The following is a 15457-nucleotide window of genomic DNA, read 5'->3' as shown; positions in this document are numbered from 1 at the left end:
CTTAGTTGATTTGATTCTATAAAAGATTGCAGTCAAGAAAACCATGTGAAGCAGTCTACTCTGTCACCTATGATGTCAGAATTGGCTCGACACCAACAGCATCATTCTTACTTAAAACAGAATACTTAAGCTAAATTTAAACAGATTTTTAGTCAGACTTAATTCTGTACCTTAATGTCCATCAGTAAGGGACTATTTAAATAATTATGGTGTGTATGTATATAATGGAATAGCACACAGTCATTAAAAACATGAAAAAAGTTTATGTATTGATCTCTAAAATATTAAGTGAAAAAAGCAAGGCGCAGTGTTTAAAATAAGGAAGGTGGAGGGAGCAAAGTATATTTGCTTCTGTATGAATAAATTATCTCTAGAAGAACATACTAACTAATAATGGATTGCCTGGTTGATAGCTGGGAGACAGGACCAGCAGGAGAGAAACTTTTCACTACCAACACTGTTACACGTTTTGAATTTTGAGCCATGTGAATATCTTATGTACTCAAAAATTAAAATAAGACCTGTGTAGAGATTCTTTCTACAATACCTAATTTAGATAGGTAAGGATGCATCATAAATCATCCTTTCTTCCTTTTTTTCCTTCCTTTCATTAAAATGTTTGCCTTTTTTGCTTATATCACAGAAAGAATCTCTACCTGAGAAAGATCAATCTTTTTTATGGAGAGGCTGGAGGTAATTAATTCAGAAAGCTGAATACTATTCAGAGAGGAATCCCTCTTTATCTAGGTAAACTCTTTAGTCACCTCCAGGTCAACTCTACTTCTGTACTTCTTCCACAAGACCAAAAATAATTCAGTTACGCTTTCACCAACCTGAAGCAGCTCTCTTTTAAAAAACCTTTTTCTAAATAGAATAGTACATTTTATTGAAAAAAGAATTTTGAAAAACACCGACGTACAAAAAAAAAAAAACCCGTTGCCGTCGAGTTGATTTCGACTCATAGTGACCCTGTAGGACAGAGTAGAACGGTCCCATAGAGTTTCCAAGGAGCACCTGATGGATTTGAACTGTCAACCTTTTGGTTAGAAGCTGTAGGATTCGAACTGTCAACCTTTTGGTTAGAAGCTGTAGCACTTAACCACTATGTTACCAGGGTTTCCAAAGCAGAAAATTAAAATTACTCACTATCCTATTACTATTGGCATATTTCTTTCTAATTTTTATGTACGTATAAAGGGATGGGTATATACAGGGGAGCCTTAAAAGATTCTTATCATCTTCCATGTACTGTTGACCATGATAATTGTTTTCCTCTGTCTGGGTTCTGATGTTGCTGTTTCAGAGGTCATAGGAATCCACTGTTTTCTTCTGCATTTTGCTCATTCTCTCCCTCTTAGTTCATTTGGAAAGAAAATGTTGTTGGATAGCTTCATGTTTAGACAGGTGTTTTTCTTACTATGTAGTCAGCTTTAAAGATTTGAGATTAAAGAATATTTGAACAGTTGTGATACAAAGAATTGGAGGTGATTACGTTATTTCCATGTTCGTGAAAGGAATTATTTATATAGGGATCTGCCAAAGAAGATCTGATTATTTTTTGAAACTTCAGTAGTTTATTAAACATTAATTCAGCAAATAGGTTAAGGTTAAGGATTCAAAGAAAAAATAGAAACATTTTTGCTGCTATTGAGGGCATTAGAGCCTAATGGGGAATAAGACAAGTAAATCAGTAAGACAGGTAAATTCATTTGATTCTTTGGGCTCTCCTTTTTATGTACATAAAAAATGCCTTGTGAGTTGTTAAAATAAAGGCTCCCTGACTCAAAATTTTGATTCCCTATATATGAGGAGGGAAGTAGGAATTTGCATATTCAGTAAGCGGTCCAGGTGATTCTGATGAATGTGGTTCTTGGACCATACTTGGAGAAGCCCTAGTGTAAACAAATGATTAGGCAAATCATAACTTAAAGGAATTCTGTGTGGGGCACTATGAGAGTCCAAGGTAGGGACAGTTAACTGCCTGGGGAGGTCTCAGTCTTCAGGAGTGAGGAGGGTAGGTGGAGTGAGGCTCCTTCCTCCCTCCCTCCTTCCCTCCCTCCCTCCCTCCCTCTTCTCTGTCTTTCTTTTGGCACAATTTAGTTTCCATTGTGCGTCCTTGAGCCAGATTGCTTTTGAATAAGATCATTTATAAAATGTTTTTTTTTTTTGATGATTCCAAACTTTCAGGCCACTAAGGCGGGTGCAGCATCTATGATTCACTACATGGTTCTGATATCAGCTCGCTTGGTGCTACTCACTCTGTGTGGATGGGTGCTCTGTTGGACCCTTGTCAATCTCTTCCGAAGCCATTCAGTCCTCAATCTCCTTTTCCTTGGCTACCCGTGAGTACTTCAGTTTTTATCATTTTGTTAGTAAGAAAACTGTCAAAGGAATATTTCGTAAGCTATAAATATTTTATAAACTTAAGAATAATTCTTAGAAAATATTTAGGTCATGCCAAGAGTTCAGTAAGTTGGAAAATCAGGGGATAGGGTGACGGTATAATTTATTTTCTATACTGGGATACTTTTGATATAGTTGAGGGTAACTGGATGGAATACTGGGACAATAGGCATACACTAGGACTGCCCCTGGAAAACTGGAATGTGTGGCCATCCTCCAAATGAAGAACATTTTAATTAGTTCTCTTTGCCAAATTGAGTGAGTTGGCTTAACCAGGCTTTTGCTTTTGGTCAAATTGCATTAATTTGAGGTAGTCATATAAGAGAAGTATGCCATAACCAAGCCCTATTGACTTTTTAGAGGGGCGGGAGAGAAGAGTTCATTATGAAGAATCTTATGGAGAAAATGAAAAGACAAGCCACAGAGAGAAAAATATTCTCAAAACACAAATCTGATAAAGGACTCGTATCCAAAATACACAAAACACTATTAAAACTCAACAATAAGAAAACAGACAACCCATGGGCAAAAGATCTAACCAGCTGTACAGATGACAAGCACATGAAAAGATGTGCAACATCATATGTTATTAGGAAATTGTGAATTAAAACAGCAATGAGATAGCACTACATACCTATGAGAATGGCTAAAATCCGAAACACTGACAACACCAAATGCTGGGTATGTGTGGAGCAATGGGAATTCTCATTCATTGTTGGTGGGAATACAAATAGTACAGTCATGTTGGAAGACATTTCTGGCAATTTCTTACAAAGCTAAAACACGCTAACCATATGATCCAGCAGCTGCACTCCTTAATATTTACTCAAAGACGTTGAAAAGTTAGGCCCACAGAAAAACGTGTATGCAAATGTTGATATCATCTTTATTCATGACTACCTAATATTAAAAGCCAAATGTCCTTCAAAAAGTGAATGTGGGGGCGGGGCCAAGATGGCAAGGTAGCCAGACACTTCCGGTCATCCGTCTTACAACAGAGACCCGAAAAAACAAGTGAAACGATTACGACAAACTAGGAGCCCTGAACATCAAAGGCTAAGTTAGAAAATGGACTGAGCGGCAGTGGGAGGGAGAGACAGTTCAGAAGCAGAGAGGAGTTGCCAGACCTAGATTGCCGGGATACCTCAGGCATCGCTCCTGGGAGCTACTGCAACAGGCTGGTAGTAGTGTTCGGCCCTAGTTTCCTCGGGGAGAAACAGCCAGCTGCACAGCCTACTCACACCTCTGGAACCAGAGAAGAACGGCACTCTTAGAGAAAGCTAAGTATTCGAGTATATTTTACCACACCCCCCACCCCCAAGCTGGCTTCAGTGGCTGTTAATTTCCCTGGGCCTGAGATAGGCTCTGCTGAGTGCCCTGAGCCATTCTCCTGATCTTGGAGAAGGAATAAATTCAAAATTGGGGGAAAAGATAATCTGCCAGCTCCACTAAACTGGGGAGCTCAGGACAGAAGCGGCTCCTGTCCAGGCATAACTGGTCTATGCACTTTGAATACCTTCCTCCCGTGTGGACCTGTGTGGGCGTATTTCAGGAGAATAGGCCCTTGTTGGCAGACTGCAACTGTTTCAGCTGTGCAGTGGAGAGGTGGGCATTTGATGTTTGACACCACTTTGCCTATTAAACAGGGTCCTCGCCTACCCACATCAGGTGGCTCCACTCAGATTACCCAGCCACCTGCAACAGGGGTCCAAGGATAACTGGTACCTCCCAGTCCTTACTACCAAAAGGACTGGTGCCCAAGGTCCATCTGCAGAACCCAACCACCTGTGCATGCTAGGGAACAGGGGCATGCTTTCCTCACAGACACTTGGGGGATGGTTGTCAGCCCCCTGACTTGTTCATAGTGTGACCTCCTGCTGCAAACAGATGCTGGTACCTACACCAATCCCCCCACCCCTATAAGACTGCAGGGCAGAGCTTGTACCACACACTTGATGACCAGCTACCTGGACACCTGAGCTGAATCTGTACAAGAAAAGTGAATGGATTCCTAGGCTGATATACTTGATAACAGCTCTGGACATCTGGTGACCGAACGTTAGAGCTTCAAAGGCAAAAATAATAAAGCTAGCTCACTCAATCAGCCTATTTGGGCATATCAAAACAAAACAAAGCAAGAAGCTAGGAAACATTAAGCAAACATAAAATAAACTAATACAATAACTTACAGATGGCTCGGAGACAACAGTCAGTATCAAATCAGATAAAGAAGCAGATCACTGTTGCTTCGACAAGCTCTCAAAACAAAGAATCAAGGGATCATCTGGATGAAGGTGCCTTCCTGGAATTAGTGGATGCAGAATACAAAAGAATTAATATACAGAACTCTTCAAGACATTAAAACGAGATCAGGAAGGAGATCAGGCAATATGCAAAACAAGCCAAGGAACACACAGATAAAGCACTTAAAGAAGTTAAAAAGATTATTCAGGAACATAATGAAAAACTTGATAAGCTAAAATAATCCATAGAGAGGCAGCAGTCAAGTTCAGAAGATTAACAATAAAATTACAGAATTAGACAACTTAATAGAAAGTCAGAGGAATAGAACTGAACAGGTGGAAGGCAGAACTGGTGAGACCGAAGATAAAGCACTTAGCACCAATATATTTGAAGAAAAATCAGATTCAAACTTGCCAAAACCAAAGATAAAGAATTTTAAGAGCGGCTAGGGATAAACAAAAAGTCACCTACAAAGGAGGGCCAATTAGAATAAGCTCAGACTACTCAGCAGAAACTAAGCAGGCAAGAAGGCAATGGGATGACTTATATAAAGCATTGAAGGGAAAAAATTGTCAGCCAAGAATCATATATCCAGCAAAACTGTCTCTCAAATATGAAGGTGAAATTAGGACATTTCCGTATAAAGAGAAGTTTAGGGAATTTGTAAAAACCAAACCAAAACTACAAGAAATACTAAAGGGAATTCTCTGGTTAGAAAATCAATAATATCAGATAATCAACCCAAGCCTAGAACACTGGACAGAGCAATCAGAGGTCAACCCAGATAGGGAAATCACAAAAATAAATCAAGATTGAAAAAACGCTTAAAACAGGGAAACAGCAATGTTTTTATGTAAAAGAAGACAACATTAAAACAATAAAGAGGGACTAAGAAATGGAGTCATAGATCTTTCATATGGAGAGGAAGAAAAGGTGATATAAAGAAATAAAAGTTAGGTTTAAACTTAGAAAAATAGGGGTGAATATTAAGGTAACCCAAAGGAGACTAACGATCCTACTCAACAAAATAAAATACGAGAAAAAAACAGATTCAGCAGAAACAAAATCAATAATAACGAATAAGAGGAAAAGACAATATATAAACTACTCAGCACAAAAAATTAAGTGGGAAAAAGAAACTGTCAACAACACACAAAGAAAGACATCAAAATGACAGCACTAAACCGATAACTATCCATAATTATGCTGAATGTAAATAGACAAAATGCACGAATAAAGACACAGAGAGCGGCAGAATGGATTAAAAAATGCCACCCATCTGTATGCTGCCTGTAAGAGACACACCAGAGACACAAACAAACTAAAACTCAAAGGATGGGAAAAAATATATCAGGCAAACAATCAAAAAAGAGCAGGAGTGGCGACATTAAATTCTGACAAAATAAACGTTAAAGTTAAATCCACCACAAAGAATAAGGAAGAACACTATAAATCATTAAAGGGACAATATACCAGGCAGATATAACCATATTAAATATTTATGCACCCAGTGACGGGGCTGCAAGATACATAAAACAAACTCTAACCGCACTGAAAAGTGAGATAGACCACTCCACAATAATAGCAGGAGACCAACATACCACTTTCAGGACAGGACATCCAGAAAACCCTAAAGAATCCTCAAGGAAACTACTGAAACTAATAGAAGAGTTCAGCAGAGTGTCAGGATACAGGATAAACATTAAAAAATCAGTTGGATTCCTCTACACCAACAAAAAGGACATTGACAAGGAAATCACCAAATCAATACCATTTACAGTAGCCCCCAAGAAGATAAAGTACTTTGGAATAAATCTTATCAGAGACGTAAAAGACCTATACAAAGAAAACTACAAGACACTACTTCAAGAAGCTAAGAGAGACCTACATAAGTGGAAAAACATACCTTGGTCATGGATAGGAAGAAGTTAACATTTTAAAAATGTCTATTCTTCCAAAAGCCATCTATAGATACAATGCAGTTCTGATTCAAATTCCAATGACATTTTTTAATGAGATGGAGAAACAAATCACCAGCTTCATATGGAAGGGAAAGAGGCTCCGGATAAGTAAAGCATTACTGAAAAAGAAGAGAGTGGGAGGCCTCACTCTACCTGATTTTGGAACCTGTTATACTTACACAGTAGTCAAAACAGCCTGGTACTGGTACAACAGATACATAGTCCAGTGGAACAGAATTTAGAATCCAGACATAAACCCATCCACATGTGAGCAGCTGATATTTGGCAAAGGCCCAAAGTCACTTAAATGGGGAAGAGGCAGTCTCATTAACAAACGGTGCTGGCATAACTGGATATCCATCTGCAAAAAAATGAAACAAGACCCGTACCTCACACCATGCACAAAAACTAACTGAAAATGGATCAAAGACCTAAATATAAAATCTAAAACAATAAAGATTGTGGAAGAAAAAATAGGGACAACGCCAGGAGCTCTAATACGTGGCATAAACAGTATACAGAACACTATTAACCATGCAGAAGAGAAACTACACAACTGGGACCTCCTAAAAATCAAACATCTATGCTCATCCAAAGACTTCACCAAAAGAGTAAGATTTCCCACAGATTGGGAAAAAGGTTTTAGCTGTGACATTTCCGATCAGCGTCTGATCTCTAAAATCGACATGATACTGCAAAACCTGAACTACAAAAAGACAACCCAATTAAAAAATGGGCAAAGGGCACGAACAAGCACTTCACTAAAGAAGATATTCAAGTAACTAAGAGATACATGAGGAAATGCTCACGATCATTAGCCATTAACCAAACCAAAGCCACTGCCGTTGAGTCGATTCCAACTCATAGCGACCCTATAGAACACAGTAGAATTGCCCCATAGAGTTTCCAAGGAGTGCCAGGCGGATTCGAACTGTGGACCTCTTGGTTAGTAGCGGTAGCACTTAACCACTACGCCACCAGGGTTTCCATTAGCCATTAGAGAAATGCAAATCAAAACTACAATGAGATTCCATCTCCAACAAGGCTGGCATTAATCCAAAAAACACAAAATAATGTTGGAGAGGTTGTGGAGGGACTGGAACACTTACACACAGCTGGCGGGAATGTAAAATGGTACAACCACTTTGGAAATTGATATGGCACTTTCTTAAAAACTAGAACTACCATATGATCCAGCAACCCCATTCCTTGGAATATATCCTAGAGAAATTAGAGCCTTTACATGAACAGATATATGCACACCCATGTTCATTGCTGTAGTGTTTACAATAGCAAAATTGGTGGAAGCAACCAAGGTGCCTATCAGCGGATGAATGGATAAATAAATTATGGTATATTCATACAATGGAATACTAGGCATCAGTAAAGAACAATGAGGAACCTGTGAAATGCTTTGTATCGTGAAGGGATCTGGAAGGCATGCTGAGTAAAATTAGTTGCAAAAGGACAAATATTGTATGAGACCAGTATTATAAGTACTCAAAAAATAGTTTAAACAGAGAAGAAAATATTCTTTGATTGTTATCAGAGTGGGAAGGGAGGGAGAGAGAAGGGTTTTCACTAGTTAGATGGTAGATAAGAACTATTTCAGGTGAAGGGAAAGACAACGCACAATACAGGATAGGTCAGCACAACTGGACTAAACCAAAAGGAAAGAAGTTTCCTGAATAAATTGAACTCTTCCAAGGCCAGCATAGCGGGGGCTGGGGTTTGGGGATCATGGTTTCAGGGAACATCTAAGTCAATTGGCGTAATAAAATGTACTAAGAAAACATTCTGCATCCCACTTTGGAGAGTGGCGTCTGGGGTTTTAAACACTAGCAAATAGCCATCTAAAATGCATCAATTGGTCTCAACCCTCCTGGAGCAAAGGAGAATGAAGAACACCGAAGACACAAGGTAATTATGAACCCAAGAGACAGAAAGGGCCATATAAACTAGAGACTACATTAGTCTGAGACGAGAAGAACTAGATGGTGAACGGGTACAACTGATGACTGCCCTGACAGGGAACACAACAGAGACCTCCCTGAGGGAGCAGGAGAGCATTGGGATGCAGACCCCAGATTCTCCTAAAAAGACCAGACTTACGGTCTGACTGAGACTAGAAGGACCTCGGAGGTCTTGGTCTCCAGACCTTCTGTTAGCCCAAGACAGGAACCATTCCTAAAGCCAACTCTTCAGACAGGGATTGGACTGGACTATGTGATAGAAAATGATACTGGTAAAGAGTGGACTTCTTGGATTAAGTAGATGCATGAGACTATGTGGGCAGCTCCCATCTGGAGCTGAGATGGGAGGGCAGAGGGGGTCAGAGGCTGGCCAAATGGACAGGAAAAGAGAGAATGGAGGGAAGGAGCATGCTGTCTCATTGGGGGGAGAGCAACTGAATGTATATAACAAAGTGTGTATAAATTTTTTTTATGTAAATTTTTGTATGAGACACTGAGTTGATTTGTAAACTTTCACTTAAAGCACAATAAAAATTAAAAAAAAAATAGTGGATGGATAAACAATGTGTGGTACGTCCGTATAATGCAATATTATTCAGCAGTAAATAGAAATGAGCTGTCAAACCATGAAAAGACATGGAGGAACCTTAAATGCATATTACTAAGCAAAAGGAGCAAGTCTGAAAATGCCACATACTGTATGATTCCTACTATATGACATTCTGGAAAAGGAAAAACTATAGAGATAGTAAAGAAATCAGTGGTTGGTAGGGGTCTGAGGGGAGGAAGGAGGAATAGATGGAGCATGGAATTTTTGGGGCAGCAAAGCTGTTTGTGTGACATTGTAATGGTGGATCCATGAGGTGCATTTCCCAGATCCATAGAACTGTACAACACCGAGTGAACTCTAATGTCAGCTGTGGGCTTTAGATAATAATACTGTATCAGTATTGATTCATCAGTTGTAACAAAAGTACCATCCAATGCCAGATGTTAATAGAACAGGGAACCGTGTATGTGGGGGGAGAGGAGGCATGTGGGAGCTCTGTACTTTCTGCTCAATTATCCTGTAAACCTGAAAGTGCTCTAAAAAAATAATGTATTAATTTAAAAATAACAATTGAAAAAATTTTACACACACAAGCTCGAAAGAATTTTACAGTGAACACCATCTAGATTCTACCCATTATAGTACATTGAATAGTTCAGCACTTATTTGTCCATCCCTCTATCCACCCATCATTACATCTTATTTTTGGTGTGTTTCAAAGCTATATTGCAAGTCTCAGTATGCTTAAACCCTTCAGCATATGCCTATCATTACAGTTTAATATGTGTTTACTGTTTTTTCTTTCTAGGTAAAATTCATTTACAATAAAATTCACAAATCTTAAGTATACATTTGTTCAAACTCCTACCAAATTATAAAACATTACCCTTAACCCAGAAGGTTTCTTCATTGCCACTCCCCAGTCAAACCCTATCCCTGTCCCCCTCCACAGGCAACCACTGTTCTGATTTTTTTCTACCATAGATCAGTTTCCCTCTTCTAGGACTTTATATATGGAATCATACAGTACGTATACTTTTATGTAAGACTTTCACTCAACATAATGTTTTTGTTTTTTTTAACTTTTATTGAGCTTCAAGTGAACGTTTACAAATCAAGTCAGACTGTCACATATAAGTTTATATACATCTTAACTCCGTACTCCCACTTGCTCTCCCTCTAATGAGTCAGCCCTTCCAGTCTCTCCTTTCATGACAATTTTGCCAGCTTCCAGCTCTCTCTATCCTCCCATCCCCCCTCCAGACAGGAGATGCCAACACAGTCTCAAGTGTCCACCTGATATAATTAGCTCACTCTTCATCAGCATCTCTCTCCTACCCACTGTCCAGTCCCTTTCATGTCTGATGAGCTGTCTTCGGGAATGGTTCCTGTCCTGTGCCAACAGAAGGTCTGGGGACCATGACCGCCGGGATTCCTCTAGTCTCAGTCAGACCATTAAGTATGGTCTTTTTATGAGAATTTGGGGTCTGCATCCCACTGATCTCCTGCTCCCTCAGGGGTTCTCTGTTGTGCTCCCTGTCAGGGAAGTCATTAGTTGTGGCTGGGCACCAACTAGTTCTTCTGGTCTCAGGATGATGTAGGTCTCTGGTTCATGTGGCCCTCTCTGTCTCTTGGGCTCTTAGTTATTGTGTGGCCTTGGTGTTCTTCATTCTCCTTTGCTCCAGGTGGGTTGAGACCAATTGATGCATCTTAGATGGCCGCTTGTTAGGATTTAAGACCCCAGACGCTACATTTCAAAGTGGGATGCAGAATGTTTTCATAATAGAATTATTTTGCCAATTGACTTAGAAGTCCCCTTAAACCATGGTCCCCAAACCCCCGCCCTTGCTCCGCTGACCTTTGAAGCATTCATTTTATCCCGGAAACTTCTTTGCTTTTGGTCCAGTCCAGTTGAGCTGACCTTCCATGTATTGAGTATTGTCCTTCCCTTCACCTAAAGCAGTTCTTATCTACTAATTAATCAGTAAAAAACCCTCTCCCACCCTCCTTCCCTCCCCGCCTTGTAACCACAAAAGTATGTGTTCTTCTCAGTTTATACTATTTCTCAAGATCTTATAATAGTGGTCTTATACAATATTTGTCCTTTTGCCTCTGACTAATTTCGCTCAGCATAATGCCTTCCAGGTTCCTCCATGTTATGAAATGTTTCACAGATTCGTCACTGTTCTTTATCGATGCGTAGTATTCTCAACATAATGTTTTTGAGACTCATCCAAGTAGTATTCAATTGTGTGATCGCACTGCAGTTTTTAAGTTTATTCTCCTTTTAATGAACACCAAAGTTGTTTCCAGTTTTTTTGGCTGTTGTAAATAAAACTGTTATGAACATTCTTGTGCAAGCCTTTTTTGTAAAGATACGTTTTCATTCTCTTGGGTAAACATCTAAGAGTGGCATCGCTGGGTCCTAGGGTAAGAGTATGTTTAGTTTTATAAGAATCTACCAGGCCTTTTTCCGAAAAGATTGTATCATTGTATCCTCTCACCAATTCTGTGAGTTTTGGTTACTCCATATGTTTGCCAGCATTTGATGCTTTCTATTTTTTTAAATTTTAGCCTTGCTGGGCGTTCAGTGGTATCTCATTGTATATATTGGCTTATTAAACCAACTTTGCTTATTTTAACTTGTACACATTTAGCTAATACTTTCTTTATAGGATGTTAATAGATAGCTATCATTTATTGGGAGTCCTGGTGGTACAGTGGTTAAGAACTTGGCTGTTAACCAAAAGGTCAGCAGTTTGAATCTACCAGCCACTCTTTGGAAACCCTGTGAGGCAGTTCTACTCTGCCCTATAGGGTCGCTATGAGTCAGAATTGACTCGATGGCAATAAGTTTGATTGATTTTTTTTGTCATTTATTGAGCTCTTATTATGTGCTAAATGGTGTACTAGGTGTTTATAAACATCCCTTTATGAAATCATCAAAATAATCCAGGAGGCAGTATATTTAGTAGATATCCAAAATAATAGAAGTAATTCGTCTCTCCTGTACAGTATGGATGTAAGTCACCTCGAGGAGCTGTGGCAGCTCCCTGGTGTCAGAGACCCAGGTTTCTTCTGTTTTGGCACCCTGTCCTCCTTAGCAGGGTGGATTGGGAGAAGGCAGGCATGACTCACAAGTTGTGCTTATCACTTTATCCCACCTCCCATTGGTCAGAACTTAATCAAAAAGCCATATGTAGCAGTAGAAAAGCTTGAAAATGAAGTCTTTATTAGGGCAGTCTTCTGCCCAACTAAAATGTCATGGCTGTGGAAGAACAGGAAAGCAGTGGCCATTGGCACGCAGCAGTCTTTGCCACAGGTTAGGAGATTAAGAAGCTTTCCCATGGTCAAATGATTAGTAAGTGAGAAAGACTTAGGTGTTAACCTTTACACTATAGTCAGTTGTCAGAACGTGGTTCCCAGAACAGCGGCATCAGCATCACCTAGAGACTTGCTACCGAACTGTCAGCATCTACCCCAGACCTACAGAACCAGAAGCTTTGAGGGGAGGGCCCAGCAGTCTGTGTTTAATAAGCCCTCCAGGTGATCCTGACGGACCGTCAAGTTTGAGATCCACTGCTTTATACCATTTATGGTGCTGAAATGTAAGCGTGAATTTATGTGGGTGGGTCAGGTAGTGTAAAATCAAGGCTTAAACAGAGACTGTGAGCAAGGATGGCAAGAAGAATCTTTCTGTTGGTTATACAGTGGTAGTTCTCATTATATTGTTTGTTTAAATATTTAAGGCACTCATCAACTGAATTTATTACTATTACCTTTTTTCTACAGTGAATTTCCTGTTATAAACATTTCATGACAAGCTCCTTAGGAAGTGTATGTCACATCAATTGTTTCTGTATTTGTAGATTAATGTTGTAACTGAGTTGAAAACAAGTGATGATTTAGTCGTTCTGTTTACCGAATAATAGACGATTGAATCGGTTGGAAGGTTAACCATCTCTGAGTCATAAGGCTAATAACCATGCACCAATCAAGGAGTGTGTTGGCAATGTTTAAGAAGCCAAATGCCTAGCAAGTTTTTTCTTTTTAGTTTAGGTATAGAAAGAAGCTTACTTATTCTAGAGGCTCTCTACACGCCATAAAACAATGAAATAAGATGTGATTTAAACACATTTTTGGTTCAAATATACTTATCTTCTTTTTTAAAAGTTCTATAATCAGTAACTTTTATTTAGACTTCAATTTAAAAACTAGATCATGGCAACAACTACATCTTTCTTTTTCCTCTTTATTCATACATTAGAAAAGCAAGAACCTAAGAGGTTCTTTTCTGCTAAATTTTTCCCCTAGTTCTCAAATGACTTCTCAGTTTGGGGCGTGTTAGCCCCAGGTGAGCAGCTGTGTCTCCTAAATGTATTTAGAATCTGTCTACTGCTCTCCAGCATCTACCACCAGTGCCGGTTACTGTCAAGTTGGTTTGACTCTTGAGGTAATCCATTCTTGCCCCCTCCATTCCGTTTTCCACTGTAACTGGAATAGTTTTCAGAATGGAGATTTAATCATGTTACTAACCTTCTTTATAATTCTCTAATGGATCATTCCCTTTACCTTACAAAGCCTTTGGTGCGGCCTTTTCACTTTCTCTCATTCTACGCTGTATCAGTTATTGATTGCCGCAGTAAACAATCACAAAACCTTAACAACATACCACAGCGTGTATTCACTGTGCATGTGTCAGAGGTCAGCTGGAAGTCAGGAGGCTCTTCCGATGTTTTAGCTGGGCTCAGTCACAAATTGGGGATCAGCTGGCGATTACTTCAGGCACCTGGGACAGCTCAGCTCTCCTCCAAGTGTTCTTATCTTCTAATAGGCTAATTTGGACATGCTCCCATGACAATGGCAGGGGGACAAGAGAGCAAGCCCCAGTGTGCAAGCCTATCACAAGCTGCTGATTGCAGCGTGTCTGCTGATATTCTCTTGGCCAGAACAAGTCACATGGTTGAGCCCAGTAACAGGATGGGACACCCTGCCCAGTGACAGGGTGGGACACACATAATATGAGGGCTCTGCAGTTACTTACATGGCAGAGGGTAAGAATACAAGGAAAGGTATAGAATTGAGGCCATCATTGCAATCTCCCACCTTCCCCAACCTCTTACCCCTACCCCTATACGTACAGTTTATGGTTTAGCAATACTGAACTATTTAAAACCTTCTCTGGCCTTCGTAATTTTGCACGTTTGAGCACTTCTGCCTGAAACTTCTACCTGTACTCCATCCCATCCTATCCTCTAAGGCACATTCAGAGTGGATCTTTTTAATAACTGTCCTTTTAGTAATAAGCTCTTCTTTTCTCCTTCTATAGAAAGCTATGAACAAGTGTCGTTTATTAATTTTGTTATAAAATGCGTAATAACTAAATATTTTTTTGTTTGCTGTTCTTTATATCTGAATTCATGTCACTGAAACAACGATATTTGCAATACCTAGGTAACAATGTGGAATTACCTTAATGAGAACTTGGGGAAGTATTTAAAAAAATTTTAAGGCACCAAAGATTGGAATAACTATATTACATTATCAGAAGTCTCAAAAACGGTCCTTTAACCAAGTAATTCTGCTTCTCGAAATGCATTCATTCTACTTGTAGAATATTTTTTTTTCTAATTCATCCAGTATTTGTTGAGTGTCTGATATGTCCCAGCCACTATTCAAGGCACCACAGATACAGCAGTGATTCAGGCAGACTGAAATCTCTGCCTCAGCTTAGATTGTAGTGGGAGGAAATACCGGGGTGACAAGTTCTGTGGAGAAAAAGGTGGCTAGGAGTGCCCATAGGAGTGAAGTGGGTGATGCAGTGAGGAGATTGGAGAACCCCTCACTGAGAAGTGGGTAGACGATATGGGGAGGTGGGGAGGGGAGCCCTTACTTAAGAAGGGATATGTGAGGTGAGGGACAAGCCATGTGAAAATTATCAGACGTACACAAGTATGTGTGTAGGAAAATGCTTATCACATTGTTATTTATAGTAGTGGAAAAAATCAGGCTAAGCATGCAACAGAGAGAAATGGCCAAATTACGGTATATCTTTATGAGAATATTAAGCATCTTTAAAAATTATTACAGAAAAATATTTAGTGACATAAGAAAATGCATAGAAATGTATATAAAATTAAAACAGCAGGATACAGTTTATACTGTATGAGGCTAAACATTATTTTTATGCATGAGAAGATGTGCCCAATGTGCCCAATTATAAAAATGGTTATTTCTAGGTGGTTTATATTTTGTCATTGTGATTTTCTGTAGTTTCCTATTTTCCGCTGAATGTATTCTGCTTTTGTAGAGAGAAGTTAGAGAGA

At 39.4% G+C, this 15457-nt stretch overlaps 1 protein-coding gene across 1 annotated transcript in view; it reads left to right on the top strand.

Annotated features, from left to right (window-relative positions):
- TMEM39A (transmembrane protein 39A) overlaps positions 1–15457 on the top strand; it is a 44206-nt gene that overhangs the window by 17276 nt on the left and 11473 nt on the right. Inside the window, exon 5 of the mRNA XM_049877155.1 lies at positions 2188–2342. Within this exon, the coding sequence (XP_049733112.1) occupies positions 2188–2342 (155 nt within the window). The remainder of the gene's footprint in view (positions 1–2187; positions 2343–15457) is intronic.

This window comes from Elephas maximus, chromosome 1 (genome assembly GCF_024166365.1).
Source record: "Elephas maximus indicus isolate mEleMax1 chromosome 1, mEleMax1 primary haplotype, whole genome shotgun sequence".
NCBI classification, from domain to species: Eukaryota; Metazoa; Chordata; class Mammalia; order Proboscidea; family Elephantidae; genus Elephas; species Elephas maximus.
This window is presented reverse-complemented; position numbering and strand designations above follow the sequence as displayed.